This window comes from Ambystoma mexicanum, chromosome 9 (genome assembly GCF_040938575.1).
Source record: "Ambystoma mexicanum isolate Mex_15411 chromosome 9, UKY_AmexF1_1, whole genome shotgun sequence".
NCBI classification, from domain to species: Eukaryota; Metazoa; Chordata; class Amphibia; order Caudata; family Ambystomatidae; genus Ambystoma; species Ambystoma mexicanum.
Genome location: NC_090931.1, coordinates 58,074,875 through 58,097,855, shown reverse-complemented (window position 1 = coordinate 58,097,855; position 22,981 = coordinate 58,074,875). Strand labels below are relative to the sequence as shown.

The 22,981-nt window shown below is 55.0% G+C and overlaps 1 protein-coding gene across 8 annotated transcripts in view; it reads left to right on the top strand.

Moving 5' to 3' along the window:
- The window catches only part of APLP2 (amyloid beta precursor like protein 2), a 429,108-nt gene that overhangs the window by 186,863 nt on the left and 219,264 nt on the right, over positions 1-22,981 (top strand). For 4 of the 8 annotated variants that reach the window (XM_069614140.1, XM_069614138.1, XM_069614139.1 and 1 more), the window contains exon 7: positions 17,418-17,585. The exons of the other annotated variants lie outside the window; for them this stretch is intronic. In XM_069614140.1, coding sequence (XP_069470241.1) covers positions 17,418-17,585 — 168 coding nt within the window. The remainder of the gene's footprint in view (positions 1-17,417; positions 17,586-22,981) is intronic. 8 annotated transcript variants of the gene reach the window in all.

Sequence of the window (22,981 nt, the reverse complement as noted above, 5' to 3'; positions counted from 1 at the left end):
TGCAGCGGATGCTGGTTGCGGACGCGGCCAGGGTGAGGTCCATCAAGTCCCTCCTCGGAATGATGTCTTCTTGCATTTATCTCATCCGCCTGTGCAGCCTTCGGATGCGCCCGTTACAGGAGTTCCTGGATGCTCGCTGGATCCAGACGACGGGCAGCTTCGAGGACAGGCTCACACTCGTCGAGAGCTTCCGACGAGCGATCCGGTGGTGGGGCAACCGCGCGCATCTGACGGCGGGCATGGACTTCCAGACCCTGGGCCACCAGAAGACGGTGACCACAGATGCCTCCCTGGAAGGGTGGGGAGTGCACTCTGAAAATCTGCACGCGAGGGGGCCTTTGGCTGCCGACGGAGAAGTCCCTCCATATCAACGTCCTGGAACTCCGTGCAGTGTTTTGGGCCCTCGGGTCTTTTTTTCCGTCCCTCAAGGGCAAGGTGGTGAGGATCTTCACCGACAAGACCACCACCATGTTCTGCATCAGGAAGCAGGGCGTTACCAGATCCCCAGCCCTGTCCAAGGAGGCTCAGGATCTGTGGCATTGGGCTGTCGCCCAAGGGATGTTTCTGGTGCCGTTCCATCTGGCAGGGATAAAAAACACCATCGCTGACTCGCTCAGCAGAGAGCTGCGCTCGTGCCATGAGTGGGAACTACGACAGGATCTAGTGGACCGCCTCTTCCGACGGTGGGGTTCGATCTGTTCGCGAAGGCGACGAACTCCAAGTGCCAGAGGTTCGCCAGCAGGTTTCCCCAGCCGAGGAGCATGGGCGATGCTTTCTCGTTCACCTGGGAGGGCCTGTTCCTATATGCGTTCCCTCCATTGCCGCTGATGATCCGGCTCATCAACCAGCTCAAGAGGTCACGGTGCAGGATGATCCTCGTCGCACCTGCGTGGCCGAGGCAGATATGGTTCCCGGACCATCTGGACTTGTCAGCGTCCCCGTCAATCAAGCTGCCAGTGGACGCGGATCTTCTCTCCAGAGAAGGAGGCGCCATCCTCCATCACGACCCGAAGTCGCTGAACTTGCAGGCCTGGTTCCTGCAGCGTTAGAGTTTGGAGGTTACGACATGCCGGCTGCAGAGAGGTTCTTACAAAGGCCAGGGCGTCCTCAACTCTTAAATGCTACGGACACAAATGGAAGAGGTTCTCTGTCTGGTGCCACGCACAGAAGATTAACTCTCTACGGATTACGGCTCCTCATTCTGCCGTACCTGCTGACGCTGGCCAAGGCTGGACTGGCGCACGCTTCCATCAAGATTCATCTTGCTGCGATCTCCCGATACACCAGAACCACGGGACGGACGTCTTTGTGGTCTCATCGTCTGGTGAAAGAATTCATGAAGGGACTTTTCAGATCGTTGCCGCCGGTGAAGGCCCCGGCCCCGACGTGGGAGCTCAACGTGGTGCTGACCAAGCTCATGGGACCTCCGTTCGAGCCTCTGCACTCAGCTCCGTTGAAGTTCTTGTCGTGGAAAACGGCGTTTCTTGTGGCCATCCCCTCCACACGACGGGTGGGTGAGATCCAAGCCCTTTCCTGCAAGCCCCCGTACTTGACTTTTCACGACACGAGGGTAGTGCTCAGGACGCACCCCTCCTTCATGCCCAAGGTGCTGTCGGACTTCCACCTCAACGAACCCTTGGTGTTGCCTGTTTTCTTCCCGTCGCCTTTGTCGCCGGCTGAAAGGACTTTGCACTCGCTGGATGTGGCTACAGCGCTGAAGTTCTACGTGGACCGCACGAAGAGTTTTCGGAAGACGTCACCACTTTTTGTGAACTTTGGACCTGTCAATCAGGGGAAGGCTCTCTAAGGCTTCCATTTCCAGATGGCTCTCCGGCTGTATCATGTACTGTCATCGGTTGGCAAACCAACCGCTGCTTGGCCGTCCGAGAGCCCATTCCACTAGAGCGATCGCGGCTACCGCGACGTTCCTATCTGGTGTGCCCTTGCTGGACATCTGCAGGGCTGCTACGTGGAGGTCGACTCACACCTTCACGAAATTCGACTGCGTCGATCGGGATTCCAGGGAGGAATCCAGGGTCTGCCAAGCAGTGGTGCGCAACCTGTTCGCCTAAGGTGAGGAGGTAAGAATTGCTTAATGTTGAGTTTTGGATGTAATGCTTAATGTTGAGCCTTTGCCACCTCCCGTGGTTGTGCATGTGTGTACTGCTATGTATTCTTTTATTCATGAGCATGTGAATCCATGCCAGACCCCATGCTGGCGAAGGAACAAGTTACTTACCTGTAACTGTTCTCCAGCATGGATTCACATGCGAACTCTCCCGCCTACCCCTCTGCGGCTCTTCACTTGGTCATACTGCCACTTCACGTGCTAGCAAATCTGAAGATGGCTGCCAGAGGCGGGGCTTAGGGAGATGGCAGTCATTTGCTGTGGTCAGTATGACGCAGAGATCAGTGATTGGTTACTACTACGAAAGACAGATCAGAAACGAAACTGATACTGATTTTTCTTTACCGAGGATTCAAAGCCTGACGACGGGGAATATTCACGAGCATGTGAATCCATGCCAGACCCATTGTGGAGAACAACAGTTACAGGTAAGTAACTTGTTCCTTCCGTGGCGTGGCCGGCAGTCTGAGCGGGGTTGAGTAGGTTGTTGGATTCTGCGAAAACGGTTGAGCTGACAGTATGCAGAGCGGTCAATTGGGTAGAGGGGCCTGTAGTTGGCTGGAAGGGGTCGAGACACTTTTTTCAGAAGGGGTTTGATATGTGCAACTTTTAAAGGTTCAGAAAAGAGGTGATGGAGTCATTAAGAATGGACCTTGCTGGTTCTTCTGCACAGGTGGAGAAGATTTATTTCAGGTGAGAGGCGGGACAAGGGTGAAGGGGGGGGGGAAGGGCGACCCGGCATTTCTGCTTCTGGACGGTAGTTTGAGGAACTCGTTGCTCGAGATTGGGTTTGGAAGATGGCATTACGGGGGTCCACAGTGGGATCACGAGGAGGACGTGTTGGGTAGGGTGTTGGATGCAAAGTTTGGTATTATGGGTGGCCATCCTGTGCTGTGTTGGCAGAGGGAGTCGCAGAGCGTTTGCGTGGACGTGTTCGGGGCAATGGTGCAGGAGGACTTCACGAATTCGTAGATCTTGTGGAACGCTTTGCTCCTGTGGAGGCAGTTCAGGTTTCTTTTATTGTAGGCTTTTCAGGTCTCTGATTTGTATTGATGGTGATGGAGGACATACACAGACCTGCTGTGAGGGGTTTTGGATGGTCGAGGGAGTGATTTTGACTACTGAAAGTCTTCAGGTGGGGCGTGAACCATTTGCGGATGGTCCTATGCGGGTGAGAGGAAGTAAAGAACATATTCTGGACACTTTTCTACTGCCTTTCCTCGCTTGAGTAATTTGCTCCATTAAATAGTGGTTATTGGAACCTTTTTTTTTTTTTAAATATATTTTTATTTTATCTCAACCAAACAACATTACAACGAAACATAAATAAAACACTTCAAACAACAAAACCAAACAAACAAAAAGTAAGGCACTGCAATCCCCATCCCTCCCCCCTATGAGCCTGTAGAGTGTTCGCCATCAGTGTCCGTTCCGTGCGGTGGGGCCTCATCGCTCTCAAGTCCAGCCGAGGCCGATCCCGCACAAAACAGCTCAGCTAACAACAACTTCCATGCCATGAGAGAGCCTATTTCTTCCCCATCGCCTGCCATACTGCCATCTTGCCACTGTCGTTTCAGCATCCGCCCATTTTTGGAGATCCCGCCACCAGACCTCCACTCGCGGCTTGTGACATTTCTTCCACTCCATGGCTATCCTACGTTTGGCAAGCACATAGGCCAGATCTTTAAGTTTATCCACATGTCGAAGCTTACGCGCCCTGGGATACCCTCCCAGCAGACAAGCCCACGCCGAATCCACCTTAAGTGTGATACCCCTTCCTGCCAGCCTCTGCGCCACTTCACCCCAGTAAGTTGCGATCACTGGGCACGCCCAGAACATATGTATCATGTCCGCATTCTCTTCGTTACACTTGGGGCACGCCTGGCGCCCACTACCTAGGAATTTGGAAATTCTAAGGGGGGTCATATATGCCCTGTGCGTAATATAGAGCTGTATCTGCTTGAACCTGGCGTTCCTCGATACCTTTTTATGGTACCCCAGGGCGCGCTCCCACATCCCATCCGACATCGGGGCCCCCACCTCTGCATCCCACTCCAGTCTCAGGTGCCCTAAATCCTTCCCAACCTTTGTCATCAACATCTCGTACAACCTAGAGACCTCGTGTCCGCCCTCTGATGCGTCATACATCGTCTCCAGCGTGGCATCCGGTTCATCGGCCAAAGTGGTTTCGGGCCACGTGCTCCGGACCTCCCGGACCACCCTGTGATATGTTACATATTGACCCCTGTGTAGTCCCGACCCTACCTCCAGTTCATCGAACTCCATCAGGGTCCCCTCCTGCCAGATGTCGCCCATTGTAATCAATCCCACTGACTCCCAATACGTCCGGATAATAGTTCTCAGCTGCACGTCCTCCTTTGCCAGGGCGATCAGAGGGAACTGCGACATACACGGCGCGGGGTCACCCATCATCCGACAGGCACGCCGCCATATGTTCCTGCCAAGGGCCAGCATCTTAGGACGCTCTCTCATCCATGAGCCAGTCACCCAAATCACCTCCCGCAGATAGAAGGGGGAACAGTCTTCCCCTAGCAGCCTATGTTCGGGGGTCTCCTCATCTGAAAGCCACCTGGCCACATATTGCAGTTGCGCCGCAATATAATAGGCCTCAAAGTTCGGCAGCTTCACGCCACCTTTCTCGTAAGAGTTCTGCAATTTCCATAATGCGACCCTGTTGCGCGTGCCGTGCCACAGGAAATTCCTACACACGCTATGCAACCTGGCGAAAAACTTCCTAGGTATCATATACGGGATGTTATTAAAGTAATGCAGGAGCCTGGGCAACACCACCATTTTAAGCATGGCTCCGCGACCCATCATTGCTAAAGGCAATCTTTCCCAGAACCTCATACACCTCTCAATCTTTCCCACCGCTAGTTCAGTATTATACTTGTGTTCTTCCTCAGTCGTGTGATACACGTCAATGCCCAAGTACCGGAAGGAGCTCGTTGCCCACGGAATCCGCAGCACCGGCAACCTCTCCGCCGATATCCCCACATAACTGCCCAGCGGGAATAATACAGATTTCTGAGGGTTAACCGCTATGCCGGACAACCAGGCATACCTCCAAGATATACTGCAAGTTCTCTTCCGGGTGTTTCAGGTATAACAGCATATCGTCTGCATACAGGGATATAAGATGGCACTCTCCTCCCACCTCTATGCCCACCGGATCATACTGCTGCCGGAGGTAAACTGCTAAAGGTTCGAGGGCCAGTATGTACAACATTGGGGACCAAGGACATCCCTGCCTGGTACCTCTGCCTAACTGCCATCTGTCTGACACTACTGCACCCGTACGGACCCTAGCCAGAGGCGCACTATATAATAGCTCGGCCCACCTCATGTAGCATGGTCCCAGTCCAAACTGCCCCAAAGCCGCCAGGAGCCATGGCCATCGGACGGAGTCGAACGCTTTAACCGCGTCCAGCGCCACTATTGCCATTTCGCTGTCATCACTGCCCCCCTTTTCCACCACCCTGTGAAGGCGCCTGTGATTGTGGGTAATATTCCTGTTCGGGACATAGCCCGTCTGGTCAGGATGGATCAGCTTGCCTATTACCCTCCGCATTCTGGCCGCCAGGACCGCTGTAAGGATCTTACTGTCCTGGTTCAACATCGACAGGGGCCGGTAGGAGCCACAGTCGTGCCCCGGTTTGTTGGGTTTGGGGAGCGGTACTATAATCGCCTCCCTGAGCGACTCTGGTAGCCGCCCCACCTCGAACGCTTCGTTAAACATCTCCAGCATGGGCGGGAGCACCTCCTCCCCATACGCTTTATAAAATTCACTGGGGAACCCGTCTGCACCTGGGGCCTTACAAGTGGGCAGCTGCCGCACAATCTCCTGCAGCTCATCCAGAGTGATCTTAGCATCCATTTCCTCTTGCTCTTCGTCACTTATCTTGGGCAGGCCTATGTCTTCAAGTACTACCTCTATATCCTCCCGGCTTCCCCCCTCTCGATCCTCCTATAATGCTTGATAATATTCTGCGAATGCTCCATTCACCCCTTCCTGGGTGTTCTGCTCCACTCCCTTTTCAGTGATAACTGATCGGATCGGGGATCTTGGGGTCTCGCTCTTATACAGCCAAGCAAGAAGTCTGCCCGTCTTGTCTCCCCCGGCATGCAACCTCTCAATGTACTTCTTGTAATTCAGGTTACAAAGCCTGTCCCAATGTTCTGCGCACCTCTGTTGCAGTTTAATGACCTCCTCCATGTCCGTCCCCCCCTCCCCCAGCTCTCTCTCCAACTCAGTCTCGGCTCTACGCAGATCTGCCAGGACTCCTCCCATTAATCCTTTGGATTTAGCAATGGCAACCCCCCTCATTACAACCTTAAAGGCCTCCCACAAAGTACCAGCCGACTTGACGCTGCCTGTGTTCGTTTCAAAATAAGCAACAATCTCCTCCCTCACTTCTTCTCTGAAGACTGGATCCCTGAGCGCTTCCGCCCTGAGGCGCCATGTTGGAATACGCGCACGTGGGGGACAAAGCTGCCAACGCATGACCAGGGGCGAGTGGTCCGACAGGACTCTCGCCCTGTAGTCTATCTGGTCACACTCCGCGACAATGTCCGGAGTGGCGAAAAAGTAATCCAGCCTTTTATGTAACTGGTGTGGGGCCGAGTAATGTGAATATTGCCTCACGCCAGGGTGTCTCGTCCTCCACACGTCTGCCAGGCCAAGGTCTACCAGCAACGCCTGCAGTACCCTAGCCGCCGGGCTGGGCCTGTCCACCCTGTCGTCTGACCTGTCCTCCTTGGGGTCTAGTACACAATTAAAGTCCCCTCCCCAAATCACCGGACCCCCCATCCCCTCACCCAGTCTAGTGGTCAGTGTCCTGAAGTATGTCGCCGTGTCACGGTTGGGGGCATAGGTATTTATTACGCACACTACTTTATTTTCCACAAGCCCCCTTACCATGACCAGCCTCCCATCAGACTCCACAACCTCCCCAAGTAGCTTAAACGGGACATGTGGTGCAACCCAAATCAGCACACCTCTAGCATAGGCAGAATATGTGGATCCAACTACAGTCCCTCTCCACTTCCTCCCCACCAGTTCCAGCTTATCCCGTATCAGATGTGTCTCCTGTAACAGGGCGATGTCTATCCTTTGTCTTTTTAGGTACAACATGACCTTGTTGCGCTTAAGGTAACTGTTAAGACCTCTAACGTTCCACGTTAGTATCCTAAGGTCCCCCATGACGCATCAGTAGCTCCCATCCCTCTCCCAGGACCCCTCGCCTCCCTCCTACCGCAAGGGCCCCCATCCCCAGTTTCTCCCCCAGGCTCATATAAAAACTGACCCGCCCCACCCCCCTAACCCCCTTAACCCAACCAACTGCCCAGCTCCATCCCTGGATCTCAGGCATCCCTGTGTTCGGTTCTCTCTGGAACCCAAGTAGAGAACCCGACAGGGTGTCACCCTACACACAGTGACTAAACTCAAACTGGGGTACAAAGACCAGCCCCCGGAGGCTCCCCTCCCGCACTTCCGTATCCGCGCACGCGGACCATGTTTCAAAGTCCTAACGCATACACTACCAAACAGAGTCATACCGACTATATTCCAGTCCCATGTTCATCGCCCAACCGGGCCCGCAGCATCACTTATCTCTTCCCGTTCCATCCGCCGTCCGCTCATCTGGCTCCTGAGGACAGTTTTGTGCATCGAGCCATCCCATGGCCTCCTCCGGAGTGTCAAAGAACAGCATCTTAGTCTTGAAGAAAACCTTCAATCTGGCCGGGTAGAGCAACATATACTTGTACCCTGCTGCCCGCAATCGCCTCTTGACCGCCCCAAAGTTCATGCGACTGCGCTGCACTTGCAAGGTGTAATCGGGGTAGGCAGTAATGGTCGCCTCTCCTCGCCGTATGGTGCCCCCTTTACGAAAGTGCTCAAGGATCCTTTCCCGATCCCGATAATTGAGGATCTTGGCGATCACAGGCCTAGGTGGGTTCCCCGGCGGTGGTCTTCTACTCAAGGCCCTATGCGCCCTCTCCACCGCAAACCCCTGCGACAGGGCTCCCCCAGTGATCTCCTGCAGCAGCAAGTTCTCAAACTCCGTGGGATTCTGGCCCTCGGCCCCCTCCGGCAGGCCCACGATGCGAACGTTGTTTCTCCGGGCACGTCCTTCCGCCTCTTCAGCCCTACTTTCCAAGTTGCCCACCCGCTGCACCAGGGCATGGATATCGCGCTTATGTGCAGTGCAGTCCGCCACAGTAGGGCCCATCTCCTTTTCCAAAGTTTCCGCGCGCTCAGCCAGGGCCCGCACATCCTGCCTCAGGAGGTTCACGTCCTCCTGCACCGCCCCAACCTGTAGTTCCAACGTGGTTTTCAATTCGGCCACGGCAAGTTGGAGCCTGGTCTCCCACGTCGCCTTCAGATCCGCGATCGCAGCGAGAACCTCCTGGTTCGCACCACCGGCGGCCATCTCCTTGGTCTGAGCCTTATCCTTGCTCCTGGCACCCTCCAGGCCGGGCGACGTCTTGGCGTATTCGTCGAGCGTGGGCTGTTTATTCTTCGCCCTCAGAGGCTTGTTCGACATATCTCCAGTCAGGAGCGTCCCTCCGATCGCGCTCCGGTCCAAGCCAGGGAGGCACTATGCCCATACGCCACGACTCTGTTGAGAGTCTCAGCTCGCCCAGCAGTCTCGGGCACCGCTGTTGTCCGGCGCTCCCCCCAGATGGGCAGGGTCGCGCTGCCCCCTTCATGCCGCTGAGAGGGCGCACGTATGTTGTGGTCCCAATCTACCGCTCCTTTGTCTCCTCGTCAAGCGGCGGCGGCCATTTTGTCATCCGTCGGTCTGGCCGCCAGTGCTTCATTCGGCTCTTAAGTATCCGTGCGCACTACGAACCCATATAAAAATGTGTCCTCGCGTGCAGCCGGACTTCATGTACACAGTCTTCCAATTTTCGCCAAATCACAGCGGTCCTTGCGCGGTATCAGTCGGATTATGTACGGATCAGCGGGAGCTCCCGTTCAGGCACGTCCTTTCACATGGCTACCAAGCCACGCCCCCCCCGTTATTGGAACCTTTAACCTAGGAAACTCCCAGAAGCTGCTTCTGTCCAGGACCCTTAATGTTAAAGGCGTCTAGTGCACGTAGAATCTTAAAGCCGGCCTATCTCGGGTTTCTAGGCCCCATGGTGAAGTGTTGCATTTGTTTTATTGGGGTGGCATCAAGGTTTAGAGTTTCCAGGACGTCCTGTTGCTGATGCTTAAACATGCAGAACCAGCCACAATGGGAGGGGGTTTGTTTTTGTTTATGCCTGGAGGGGCGTAATCTTGATCCAGCGATATTTGACACATGCAGGTGGAACCAACCCTACAGATAAGGGGGTCAGCCACTTTTACTCCCTAAAAATAGGAAATACTCCCCAAAAATACCAGGGAAATGGACCCGTATGGGTTTGTGCCCCTGCTTTCACCCCAATAATCCGTGATTGTCCCGGGAGGATAGCTCGGAGGCAACATGCGCGCCTTGGAAGGAAGACTACGCGAAGCAACACAGGTCCGACCCCCCGGGTCCGCGCGTTTAAGCGTGTTATGAATACTCCACTAAGAGCAATCCTGTAACGGCGCCTCGATGCCCGCGGGCTGCGTGAGCGCTTAAAACATGCAAATGAATAAAATAAATGGATGTTTGGCCCAGTGGTTCCCATAGTTGGTACCACAGGACGACGCGACCAGAATTATGGAGAATGTCACGTTTATATTTTAATGTGCATGAATAACCTGATGCAAATAGGTTTCTCCCAGTCATCGTCTGTTTTGCAGTTGAACATGTTTTATTCGTTTTTAAAAAATTAAATACTCCCATTGGGAACGGACTGTTTTTACTCCCCCCCCCCCCCCCATACCACCCCAAAAAAATCATTTAACTCAATTTACATAAATGCTCGCACTTCATCCGGAGCACTGTGTGGTGCCTCCAGGTGTTCCTAGGGTTTTGAGTGTGGACCTTTAATTGGATGCGCGTGCTCGGCGCCCTCCCATTCAGCTGGAACCCCTCGAGTAGAGCCAGCTGTAAATCTGACAGTGCGACGAGCCATGCCCCTGGTGCACCCCCAGAGGGCGCACTGTCCCCAGATGTACAGAATGTTGGGGCAGCACGCGGATACCACGTGTAATGAACGCCATGCACTGAAGGGCAGATCGGCAGCAGCAATGCTAAGCACGCACGCGGGCACGCACTGCTCAGTCTGCCCTCGGGCATGGCATCCTAATCCAGGTTTCCTCAAGCGGGATCCAGCATCCCGCTTCCGGAACTGGATACAGCTGATCGCTAGACGCCATGGCAGCTGGCTGAGCTCCGTGTTTATTGGAAGGAGGCCTTTCTAAACTGCCATCCGCAAAGGCTCATGGTCTCAATATCCCGAACGGCTTCCTGTGAAATCCCAGAGCCTGTCCAAGTTGCATTCGTCTGCCCATGGGCCAATATGTCCCCTCCACACCAAGGATAAACAGCGGTCGGTGTGCAGGATCCTGCCTGGGTGGGTGACCCGCTCTGATGCGATATTCTCCAATTGCAGCGTCTCTCAGGGTCAAGGCGCCTGATGTGGTCAGTGTTTAGTGGGTGGGGTGGCACGGGTGGGAATCGGAAGCTTGAAGGACTACAGGCTAGGCCTATCCTTCAGGGGTGGGTGGGTAGGTTGGCTCCACCTAGATCATATTGTGACAGCAATGGCAGCTTGTTCACCTTTTTGAACCGTTGAATATCAGACTTCTGGCATGGAGCATGTTCTCTCGGATCTTGGGAATGTAACCCGTCTTCTTGAATCTGCCGCAGGGCTCTGGGGCCAGTTTACTTGGTGGGATCCTTGGCTCACGGCTGCTATGTCTTTACCCCGCTGTCCTTACTGGAAGTTGCACCCCATGGTCTTGTCATACACGTATGTTAGTGTGGCAGGAACCCAGTTATTGCCCCGCCATAGCCGGAGTTTGTAGGCGATATGGTGGGAACACCTCCAGCACTTGTAAGGGATTACCTCCACATTACTGCCAATACATCTCCAAGTCTCAGTTCTTAGAGGGGCCACCACCCCCACGCTTGCTATTTGTGAGATTTGCCACCAAATGAGTGCTGTAAATGCTAAAGCAGCCTGGCATCCTTGCGTCCAGGCAGAATGGAGAAGTGGTGCGTGTGAGCATGCCACCACTGATATGGCGGAAGCCAGACCACAAACTCGCACGTCGAGAGATTCAGGCTGTGACTACTGATGGAGTGTAGAGCCAGACAATCTGACGTCTAGATGATGGCGCGTCAAATCCCAGACTCGGGCAGGGACCACGGGCAACCACTTTTCCTAAATCTTGTCCCTGCTACGCCTTCCCCTTTATACAAACCTAGCCCAACGACGGAAGTCACAGGCTGTTCGGTGATGGTAGACCAGAACGCGCTATGAGAAACCACAAAGTGGTGGAAACAGAAGCAATCCAGCTGTGAAACCAGAATGGCAGCCGGGCTGGCGAAGCATGCTGGGCAGAACATGTGGGGCTTCATATGACGTCACGAAAGGCTGGCAGTGCTAAGAATGCAATGCTATGGGCGAAGGCGGAAGGGAATGCAGGATCGGAAAGTCTCCAAGGAATGTAATGCCTCCAGGCAACATATGGCTAGTCATCCAGCAAAGTGGCTACCAGCAGCCTCCTCCATGGCACTGCCCTTGCAGCTCACTGGATGGCTGCAGGATCCCAGCGGCTAGATCCATTGCAGCTCACTGGATGGCTGCAGGATCCCAGCGGCTAGATCCATTGCAGCTCACTGGATGGCTGCAGGATCCCAGCGGCTAGATCCATTGCAGCTCACTGGATGGCTGCAGGATCCCAGCGGCTAGATCCATGCTCAGTACAGCTCACTGGATGGCTGCAGGATCCCAGCGGCTAGATCCATTGCAGCTCACTGGATGGCTGCAGGATCCCAGCGGCTAGATCCATTGCAGCTCACTGGATGGCTGCAGGATCCCAGCGGCTAGATCCATTGCAGCTCACTGGATGGCTGCAGGATCCCAGCGGCTAGATCCATGCTCAGTACAGCTCACTGGGTGCCTGCAGGATCCCAGCAGCTAGATCCATTGCAGCTCACTGGATGGCTGCAGGATCCCAGCGGCTAGATCCATTGCAGCTCACTGGATGGCTGCTTGATCCCAGTGGCTACATCCATGGTCAGTACAGCTCACTGCATGCCTGCAGGATCCCAGCAGCTAGATCCATGGCACTGCCCTTGCAGCCCAATCGATGGCTGCAGGACCCTAGTGGCTACTAACAGCAGCTTATTGGTTAACGGCATGATCCACTGACTGCGGCCCACTCGGAAGCAAGGTAGTCTGAGCGGTTTGCTTCATCCATGGCGCAGTTACTACAGATCACAGGATGGCTGTGATCCTAAAGGCTTCCTACATGGCACAGACACTGCAGCTCACTGGAGGGTCGCATCCGCCTGACCCCCCCAAAGCCCCTCCTTTCTTCCCATTGCACACTGCGGCAGGTGTAGTCTGCATGGCAGCTGGCGGGGCCATGGCACCTGTGCTAGTGAAGCCTTGCTGTATGCTGCCCTGGTCCCAGCTGTGTTCATACTCCCTTGCTACTGCGCGCAGTGTGCTAAACTGTCAGGAAGTTGGGCTGGTATGTGAGGGCCACTGGCCACTTGCTGGGCTCTATTCTGTTCTCAATTTTTGGAAATCCTTTCTGCTGCCTGTGTGGCCTTCTGATCACTTCCTGCCCCGGCCGGATTGATGTTCTCGTCTTTGAAGCTCTGGTTGGAAACATCCGCTTCTGTGCTTGGATTTGCATGGTTAGTTTGCATCCCTGTGTGCGCGCAGTAGCCTGGCCTGGTTTTGGCTGAAGAGAAGCATGCTTGGTCTGCTGGGATGATGCTAGCCACTCTCCTGTGCAGGAGCCTCGTTAGCACGCATGCGCTGCAAGGCAGCTTGTGCAGCATGGACTCCTCCTGCTAGCCACGGTCCTGCACAGGAGCCTCCTCAGCACGCATGCGCTGCAAGGCAGCTTGTGCAGCTTGGACTCCTGCTAGCCACGCTCCTGCACAGGAGCCTCCTCAGCACGCATGCGCTGCAAGGCAGCTTGTGCAGCTTGGACTCCTGCTAGCCACGCTCCTGTGCAGGAGCCTCATCAGCACGGGTGTGCTGCAAAGAATGTTGGACCACTCCTGCTAGCCATGCTCTTGTGCAGGAGCCTCATCAGCATGCGTCTTCTGCAAGGCAGCTTGTGCAGCATGGACTCCTCCTGCTGGCCACGCTCCTGCACAGGAGCCTCATCAGCATGCGTCTGCTACAAGGCAGCTTGGACTCCTCCTGCTAGCCACGCTCCTGCACAGGAGCCTCATCAGCACGCATGCGCAGCAAGGAAGCTTGTGCAGCTTGGACTCCTCCTGCTGGCCACGCTCCTGCACAGGAGCCTCATCAGCAAGCGTCTGCTGCAAGGCAGCTTCTGCAGCTTGGACTCCTCCTGCTAGCCACGCTCCTGCACAGGAGCCTCATCAGCACGCATGCGCAGCAAGGCAGCTTGTGCAGCTTGGACTTCTCCTGCTAGCCACGCTCCTGCACAGGAGCCTCATCAGCATACGTCTGCTGCAAGGCAGCTTCTGCAGCTTGGACTCCTCCTGCTAGCCACGGTCCTGTGCAGGAGCCTCATCAGCACGCATGCGCTGCAAGGCACCTTGGACTCCTCCTTTATAGGAAGGGTCTGCCAGTGCCGTGCCTAATCCGAATTTTGAAATCTAGTTGGCGTTTGGACTGCCTTTTGTTCTAAATTCTGTAAAGTCAACCCACCCAACCTCATTTTTGAGGCCCTCGCCTTCCTACCTGCTCCAAGAGGAAGAGGTATTTTCTTTGACTGCTTGGGCGCTAACAATAATACAAATATGAATGCCCCGTAGAGCTATTCGGAATGCCACCCTTGGGTTGGGGGGACTGAAGAGGGTGCAAGGAGGAGTAATCCTCACTCCTTGCCTTCCTTGTTGCAGAGATGCAGGTTTCCAGGGATGAAAGTTCGAGTGATGCACCGGCGCCATCTGGTGGCCGGCAAACTGCACGCAGAAGCCTTCCATTTCTTTTGCCAGTGTACGCGCTCTCATCTAGGGGCCCCCTTCCCCTAAACGTGTGTACTCCTCGGGACCTTAAACTACTATCCTCGAACCTTTGGGCCACTGCCTCAATTTCCCTCCGGGCCAACGTTGCAAAGTTACAATCACTGAAGCCACAATCGCATGCCACAGACCTTCCACCCAAGTACTGCCATTCCAACCTCCACAGATCACAATTATTGATCCACCAGGCACCCAAACCTCCCCCAAGCTGATGGCCTTGCAGCAATAATGCCACCCACCCTGCGTATTCCTCCTCTAAAATAATCCCTACTTGGCATTTCTCATCCAACACCAATGTCTTCGCTCCCAAACTTACCGATCACATCCCCAGACCCCTCTAACTCGCCCAGAGTGACCACCCGACCTGCTCTCAACCCTCGCATCCCGATCACATCAACCTGCCTCCCTCTTCACCCCTAGTGACAAATGACTCCTTGCACTCGTCACTCCACCCACACCTGCCCTTCACCTCTCAATGATCAAATCTCCCCATGTTACACTCCTTTTCCCTCCCATCCACCAGCCCATACTGATCGCATGATCTGCCCACTTGTCTCCGCCTTACAGTTGGTGACCCCCACACTGCTCCTCTGTTTCTAATAACCACCCTCCCTCTGCCCTATTAAGCCCGCTGATTCCAGATCATTCGCGTTGCCACCCCTCTGCTACTCCTTCCCCACAGCGCATGGCATCTACCCAGCTGCGATAATCTGATCCCATGGCTGTTAGGCCACTTGTGACTGCCCTGATCCTGCCCCTTTGCACTAGCTTTGCGTCACCCATCTAATGGCAAACTCGCTATCGCGCAGCCTCGTCCTATGCTTAAGCATTATTCCTTCTGCAACAAGTCCTCCCGGAGTCACTTACCCACACCGACTTCAGCTACCGCAGCCTTACAGAACAGGGCTGTGTGCAACCTTTGGCTCTCCAGGTGCTTTGGACTACAGCTCCCTTCAGCGTGGGCCAGCATAGTCTGAGAAATCATGGAAGTTGCAGCCACAGGTTTTAGACCCCTGCCTTGGAAAGACTGAAACCTGTGCCTCTGCCGAAGGGGGCTATCTGTGAACTAGCACCCCTGGGAGCACCTGCACCCCATCTATCTGGAGCAAGGCATCGCAGAACAAGTCCCAAAGCCTGCCTACCCTGAGCCGAAAGAACCTGCTCCCCAACCAATCTAAGCTTTCATGCAAGTGACCACTCTTGAGCGACTGTTCCTGAAGAGCGGGTGACAGCCTGCCTTCCAGACACAGGAGTGACAATATATTGTGGGAGGTGTGCAAAAGGCCTGAGCGCATTAGTGTAAGGTGGGGAGAGAAGACCACCGGAAAACAGTTATTCACGTCAAATACGGATGTATTGGCAACTCTTCTATGGGGCAGACTAGTGATTTCAGTAGGCGCCAGTGCTGAGTGCCCACTTGCAGGATTGAATGCCGCCTGTATAATGCTGGCTGAATCCCAGGCTGGGACTGGTGACTCAGTAGGCGCCAGTGCGGAGTGCCCACTTGCAGGATTGAATGCCACCTGTATAATGCTGGATGAATCCCAGACTGGGACTGGTGAGTCAGTAGGCGCCAGTGCGGAGTGCCCACTTGCAGGATTGAATGCCACCTGTATAATGCTGGCTGAATCCCAGGCTGGGACTGGTGAGTCGGTAGGCGCCAGTGCGGAGTGCCCACTTGCAGGATTGAATGCCACCTGTATAATGCTGGCTGAATCCCGGGCTGGGACTGGTGAGTCAGTAGGCGCCAGTGCGGAGTGCCCACTTGCAGGATTGAATGCCACCTGTATAATGCTGGCTGAATCCCCGGGCTGGGACTGGTGAGTCAGTAGGCGCCAGTGCGGAGTGCCCACTTGCAGGTTTGAATGCCGCCTGAATAATGCTGGCTGAATCCCAGGCTGGGACTGGTGAGTTCAGTAGGCGCCAGTGCTGAGTGCCTCCCCCAGGAAGGACATGTAATTTCACTTTGGAGAGCCCACCTCCGACAGAGCACGATTGCCCACAGATGGAAAATGGTGCCAAGAGACAATGCCAATGCACGTTAAGGACTACTGGAGCGTGTAGAGAGACGTGTGCGGCTTCCGCTGGTCCCCACCTGGGAAAGCGCTGATCCTGCCTCGTCGCACTATGTTCAGATATGGCAGTGTCACGATTTACGACTCTCCTGACTTCAGGGCTCCAGTTGAGGGATTGCGTTTGTGAGGGTGCAAGGTGGAAGGATCTCGCCCGCATCCTGTCCCCTGAAAGCTGGCCCAGATAGCCCAGTGGCCTGGTAGCATAGCTCGCCGGCCCATCATCCACACTTTACTGCTGTTTGAACCAGTTTCTGGACAAGAATGTAGAGTTTTTAAAGTTCAACCGTTAAGTCCGTTTTTGAGTTTGGCCTCCTTCACAATAGTCTACAAGTGAAACCACAGTCCACTGTATCGCTACATATCTATTCCTATAACGGGGATCGAATTAAGATTTGGTAAGCGGGACCGAAAAGCAGCTCCTAAGCAGTGACCAGGAGCTGCCACTTGGGCCCCAGGAGCTAGAACATAGCGCTCCACAAATCTAACTTCCACTGAAGATGCAAACTTATCATTGTGTCCGTTTAGGACTCCTAATGTCGTACAGATGCTCCCTGAAGTTTCTTTTTAGATTGTCCCAAATGCCGAGTTAAATTCACATGTTTGTTTGGCATTAGTCGGCCCGGGGAGCCAAAAGTAGCTGCGGGTGTTGAGCTGACGGACTCTTGTAGGGTACAGGTAGGAGCTAAATGGCTCCAGCTCCCCTCAATGTGGGTCCTTGATGGAATGCATATATTTCCAGATGGGTTTGTCAATAGCCCGAATGTCCACTAGAGAAATGTTGAGTTCCGCTCTGGCCAGACTGCCCCGCCCCCCCTACAGATTCCATGAGTTCTGATGCCTGCGTGTTGATGATCTGCAAGGTGCCCCCACCCAGGGTTAATGGGGGTGCAGAGGGTCCATTGGAGGGCTTGATCAGAGGGAAGCCAGCAATGTCCACTCCTTGAGCAGGGCGGCTGCTTATGACTATTAAAGGTTGGTAACCATATTTTCAGTCTGTAAACATGTGTAAGTTTGGTGTCGGTGTTGTGCTTTCTAGTGACGTTTGCCTGCTGCTCTGTAGCTGATGTTCTAACCATTTCCACACAGCTGTCTGCTCCAAAGAGGCCGACACCGGTCCCTGCCGGGCCGCAATGCCCCGCTGGTACTTCGACCCCAGCCAGAGAAAGTGTCTTCGCTTTATATTCGGAGGCTGCCGGGGCAACCAGAACAATTTTGAGTCCAAGGACTATTGTATGGCCGTTTGTAAGACGCTGAGTAAGTCCTCTCCCTGGAAGTCCGTGCTGTGGTGTCCACTTTTTGGTGTCTCCTCCTTGCACTCGGGGCAGTCGCCATTTTGATTATGGCGTCTGTTAGGCTATCGTGCTCCCCTTGTCTTTCGCTTGCCTGGAGTCTTGCCCCTGTCAACACACCCCGTCTTCTAATCAAGTATTCCCCTTTCCCGTGCTTTTGGGGACTGCACTAACTTGTGCACTGCGGCTTCTCTGTGGCTGGGGAGGGGCGGGGTGTTGTCTTCTTCCCTGTTGTGTTTTTCCTGCTGGTTCTCCTAAGGGCCTCTTGTTTGGTGGCAGCCGAGCATTGTTCTTCGGCTTTTCTGTGTGAATTTTTGTTTTTCATGTCCTTATTTGTTGCAAATCCCACGAATGCCATTTTCTTTCCTATGCCCCAGATTTGAAGCAGTCGCCCGTCATGTGTTCCCTGAAACTGTGCAGTTACGTTAGTAGTGTTGTCATTTTAAAAGGCAGGTTTTAGTGTTGTATTGCAAGCAGGGTGGGCATGACCTGCAAGGAGCCCATGCCAAGGAGAGCAGATGCGCGATGCAGGCCTGCAGCCTGCCGTGGCAGGAGCCACTAGACCGATGGTTTTCAGACTTTTTTGGCCAGGGCCCCCCTGAGCAAAATTTGGGCAGGTCGGGACCCCACAGAAATGCCAAATGGACAGTATATATTGCATGCTGTCACCTGCTCCCATCAGTCGCTGGGCTCCCTCATCCCACTCCTACCCAGTCCCTGGTCTCTCCCCACCCATCACACACCCTGGGCTCTCCCCACTCTGCTCCCAACACTATCCCATGGTTCCCGCCCATTGTGCTCCCACCATAGTCCCTGAGTTCCCCCATCCCGTTCCCAACACAGTCTGAGGGCCAGTGGAGGCTTGTGATTTTTTTTTAAGTGGAGGGGGCATAACTATTTCCCCCAAAAATACCATAGCGACCGAGCATAGTGAGGCAGCCCGAACCAATAAAGAGGGGTTAAGGGGGGGGGGGGGGGTTCCCCCCGTGATTTTTTTTTAAAATAATGGGTTAAAATGTTGCATTGTAGAGCATACTTTTAACAAAATAAAATGGGTAAATAGCCAAACAGTTGGCATGACATTTTTTTACTGGAAATCTATGAAACGCCCCAGCACTTGCATGGCTCTGAGCATGTGCGGTTGGCAAACTAAACTGTCAAAGGGTGTTTCCCTTTGACAGTTCAGCCAGCCCAGGAGCACTCCCATCAGCTGGAAAAAGCAGCTGAGGGAGTGCTCACTGTTTCACTGGGTTGGCTCCTTAGCTCCTCCATAATGGGTCAGGGGCCACTGGGTGGGCGCACCCTCGCCATTATGGATGAGCCGCCAGGCTCATACTGGCCTATAGGACAATGCCTGTACCAAAAATGTAAAATGCTAGTGTGGGCCAGTCAAAATGGGCCACCATTTTGGCCAATGTGGACCAGTTTGAGTTACTTAACTATGCACTTAGTAATTTTGACCATTGTTGCTGAATATATCACAATTTACTTACATTTTAACACAAAGCACCCCCTTAGGTACTATTGAAACAGTGGGCCTCATTACAATCCTGGCGGTAGCTGTGCTGGTAAAACCGGCACAGCTGCCACCAGAGTTGCATCCGGGTCCTGAACCACGAATAGGCAAGTACTGGGTCATGCAGAGTTAGGCGGACCTGATAATTGTCCTTTCATGGGTGCCGGTACCGGTAGATCCCCATTCCCATTGAGCTCGGTGGGAATGGGGAGCTCGGATACACTGGCACCGTTAACGGTGCTGGCGCATCTGACGAGCTGTGCATGCGGGTGCCGCACGGGCTGTCAGGGACCCGCAAGCACAACTCTTACTATGGCGGTACGGTAGCAACGGTGCTGGTAGCTTACCGGCACCGTTGTTACCGTACCGCCATAGTTGTAATGAGCCAGTCTGTGACTAAAGGAATGAATATCCATTTACAACTGCAGCCACTTTTTCATTGTTGCCGGAGACGGTTTCATGCTTCAGCCCGACCATGTGAGCCGCCCCTGCCCATTTCTTCAATCTAAAGTTTTTATTTTATTTTTTTATATTTCATGTTAAGCTCTCGGCACCCCCCAGGGATGCACCCGTGGACCCCCTGGGAGGGGGGGAGAGAGTGGGTCACGCCCCACAGTTTGAATACCACTGCACTAGACTGAACGGGATTCCCGCTCTGGTCAGCTGCCCAGCTGAGGGGCCATTTCTGAAGCACTTTAATTGTTGCCATCCCATTTGCTCACCTTTTGGCCTGAGGCAGGAATGGTTTCCCGAGTTCTTGGAAATCCTGCGCCACTCGTCCCAGTGGTTCAGTAGAATATTCCAGAATCACTCCCAGGGATTAGACTGTGGCCACGTGACCCCACCCCTCCATATCTTATCCCCACCTCCCTTCTCAAACTCGCAACGTTATTGGTCCAGGTCAGTGAAGATTGTGCAGTAAATTCTAAATGTATAGGGTTCACCGTTCTGCCACCTTCTGATGGAACTATTCCAGTGTAGCTGAGGGAAGTGTTTGGAAAGAGGTGGTTTATTTGCACCCACACGCTGCCCGGTTCCCCCCCACCCCCGAATCTTTGTAGGCTTGCTGGCTGGGCCCGGTGACTGCTCAGTGGTCTTCTCTGAAGGCTACCCGAACATGCAAGGGTGTTTAGGCTCGCCCCTAGAGCTCCTACCAAAATGGCTTTTTGGGGCGGAGGGGCCCCCAGTGCTAAACTGGGGCTGCACTGGTTCTTACATTGTTGGTCTGCTTCCTCCGCCTCCTTGCCTGCTTCTTTCCCCAGTGGTGAGGTGGCCTCATTGTGACACAGGGTCCTCTCAAGCCCACCATGCAGCCACTCACTGACTACATCCAGGGCTGCCTGTAAGCGCTAGAAGCCCCCCAACAGGGTCCTCTCAAGCCCACCATACAGCCACTCGCTGACTACATCCAGGGCTGCCTGTAAGCGCTAGAAGCCCCCCAACAGGGTCCTCTCAAGCCCACCATGCAGCCACTTACTGACTACATCCAGGGCTGCCTGCAAGCGCTAGAAGCCCCCCCACAGGGTCCTCTCAAGCCCGCCATGCAGCCACTCACTGACTACATCCAGGGCTGCCTGTAAGCGCTAGAAGCCCCCCCCCCCCCAACAGGGTCCTCAAGCCCACCATGCAGCCACTCGCTGACTACATCCAGGGCTGCCTGTAAGCGCTAGAAGCCCCCCCCCCCAACAGGGTCCTCTCAAGCCCACCATACAGCCACTCGCTGACTACATCCAGGGCTGCCTGTAAGCGCTAGAAGCCCCCCCCCCCCAACAGGGTCCTCTCAAGCCCGCCATGCAGCCACTCGCTGACTACATCCAGGGCTGCCTGCAAGCGCTAGAAGCCCCCCCACAGGGTCCTCTCAAGCCCGCCATGCAGCCACTCACTGACTACATCCAGGGCTGCCTGCAAGCGCTAGAAGCCCACCCTCCACAGGTCCTCTCAAGCCCACCATGCAGCCACTCACTGACTACATCCAGGGCTGCCTGCAAGCGCTAGAAGCCCCCCCTCCACAGGTCCTCTCAAGCCCACCATGCAGCCACTCACTGACTACATCCAGGGCTGCCTGCAAGCGCTAGAAGCCCCCCCACAGGGTCCTCTCAAGCCCGCCATGCAGCCACTCACTGACTACATCCAGGGCTGCCTGCAAGCGCTAGAAGCCCCTCCAACAGGGTCCTCTCGCCCACCATGCAGCCACTCGCTGACTACATCCAGGGCTGCCTGCAAGCGCTAGAAGCGCCCCCTCCACCCAACAGGGTCCTCTCAAGCCCACCATGCAGCCACTCACTGACTACATCCAGGGCTGCCTGTAAGCGCTAGAAGCCCCCCAACAGGGTCCTCTCAAGCCCACCATGCAGCCACTCGCTGACTACATCCAGGGCTGCCTGTAAGCGCTAGAAGCCCCCCAACAGGGTCCTCTCAAGCCCACAATGCAGCCACTCACTGACTACATCCAGGGCTGCCTGCAAGCGCTAGAAGCCCCCCAACAGGGTCCTCTCAAGCCCACCATGCAGCCACTCACTGACTACATCCAGGGCTGCCTGTAAGCGCTAGAAGCCCCCCCCAACAGGGTCCTCTCAAGCCCACCATGCAGCCACTCACTGACTACATCCAGGGCTGCCTGCAAGCGCTAGAAGCCCCCCCAACAGGGTCCTCTCAAGCCCACCATGCAGCCACTCGTTGACTACATCCAGGGCTGCCTGCAAGCGCTAGAAGCCCCTCCAACAGGGTCCTCTCAAGCCCACCATGCAGCCACTCGCTGACTACATCCAGGGCTGCCTATAAGCGCTAGAAGCCCCCCCAACAGGGTCCCCTCAAGCCCACCATGCAGCCACTCACTGACTACATCCAGGGCTGCCTGCAAGCGCTAGAAGCGCCCCCTCCACCCAACAGGGTCCTCTCAAGCCCACCATGCAGCCACTCACTGACTACATCCAGGGCTGCCTGTAAGCGCTAGAAGCCCCCCAACAGGGTCCTCTCAAGCCCACCATGCAGCCACTCGCTGACTACATCCAGGGCTGCCTGTAAGCGCTAGAAGCCCCCCAACAGGGTCCTCTCAAGCCCACCATGCAGCCACTCACTGACTACATCCAGGGCTGCCTGCAAGCGCTAGAAGCCCCCCAACAGGGACCTCTCGCCCACCATGCAGCCACTCACTGACTACATCCAGGGCTGCCTGTAAGCGCTAGAAGCCCCCCCCAACAGGGTCCTCTCAAGCCCACCATGCAGCCACTCACTGACTACATCCAGGGCTGCCTGCAAGCGCTAGAAGCCCCCCAACAGGGTCCTCTCAAGCCCACCATGCAGCCACTCGCTGACTACATCCAGGGCTACCTGCAAGCGCTAGAAGCCCCCCAACAGGGTCCTCTCAAGCCCACCATGCAGCCACTCACTGACTACATCCAGGGCTGCCTGCAAGCGCTAGAAGCCCACCCTCCACAGGTCCTCTCGCCCACCATGCAGCCACTCACTGACTACATCCAGGGCTGCCTGCAAGCGCTAGAAGCCCCCCCTCCACAGGTCCTCTCAAGCCCACCATGCAGCCACTCGCTGACTACATCCAGGGCTGCCTGTAAGCGCTAGAAGCCCCCCCAAAAGGGTCCTCTCAAGCCCACCATGCAGCCACTCACTGACTACATCCAGGGCTGCCTGCAAGCGCTAGAAGCGCCCCCTCCACCCAACAGGGTCCTCTCAAGCCCACCATGCAGCCACTCACTGACTACATCCAGGGCTGCCTGCAAGCGCTAGAAGCCCCCCCTCCACAGGTCCTCTCAAGCTCACCATGCAGCCACTCGCTGACTACATCCAGGGCTGCCTGTAAGCGCTAGAAGCCCCCCCTCCACAGGTCC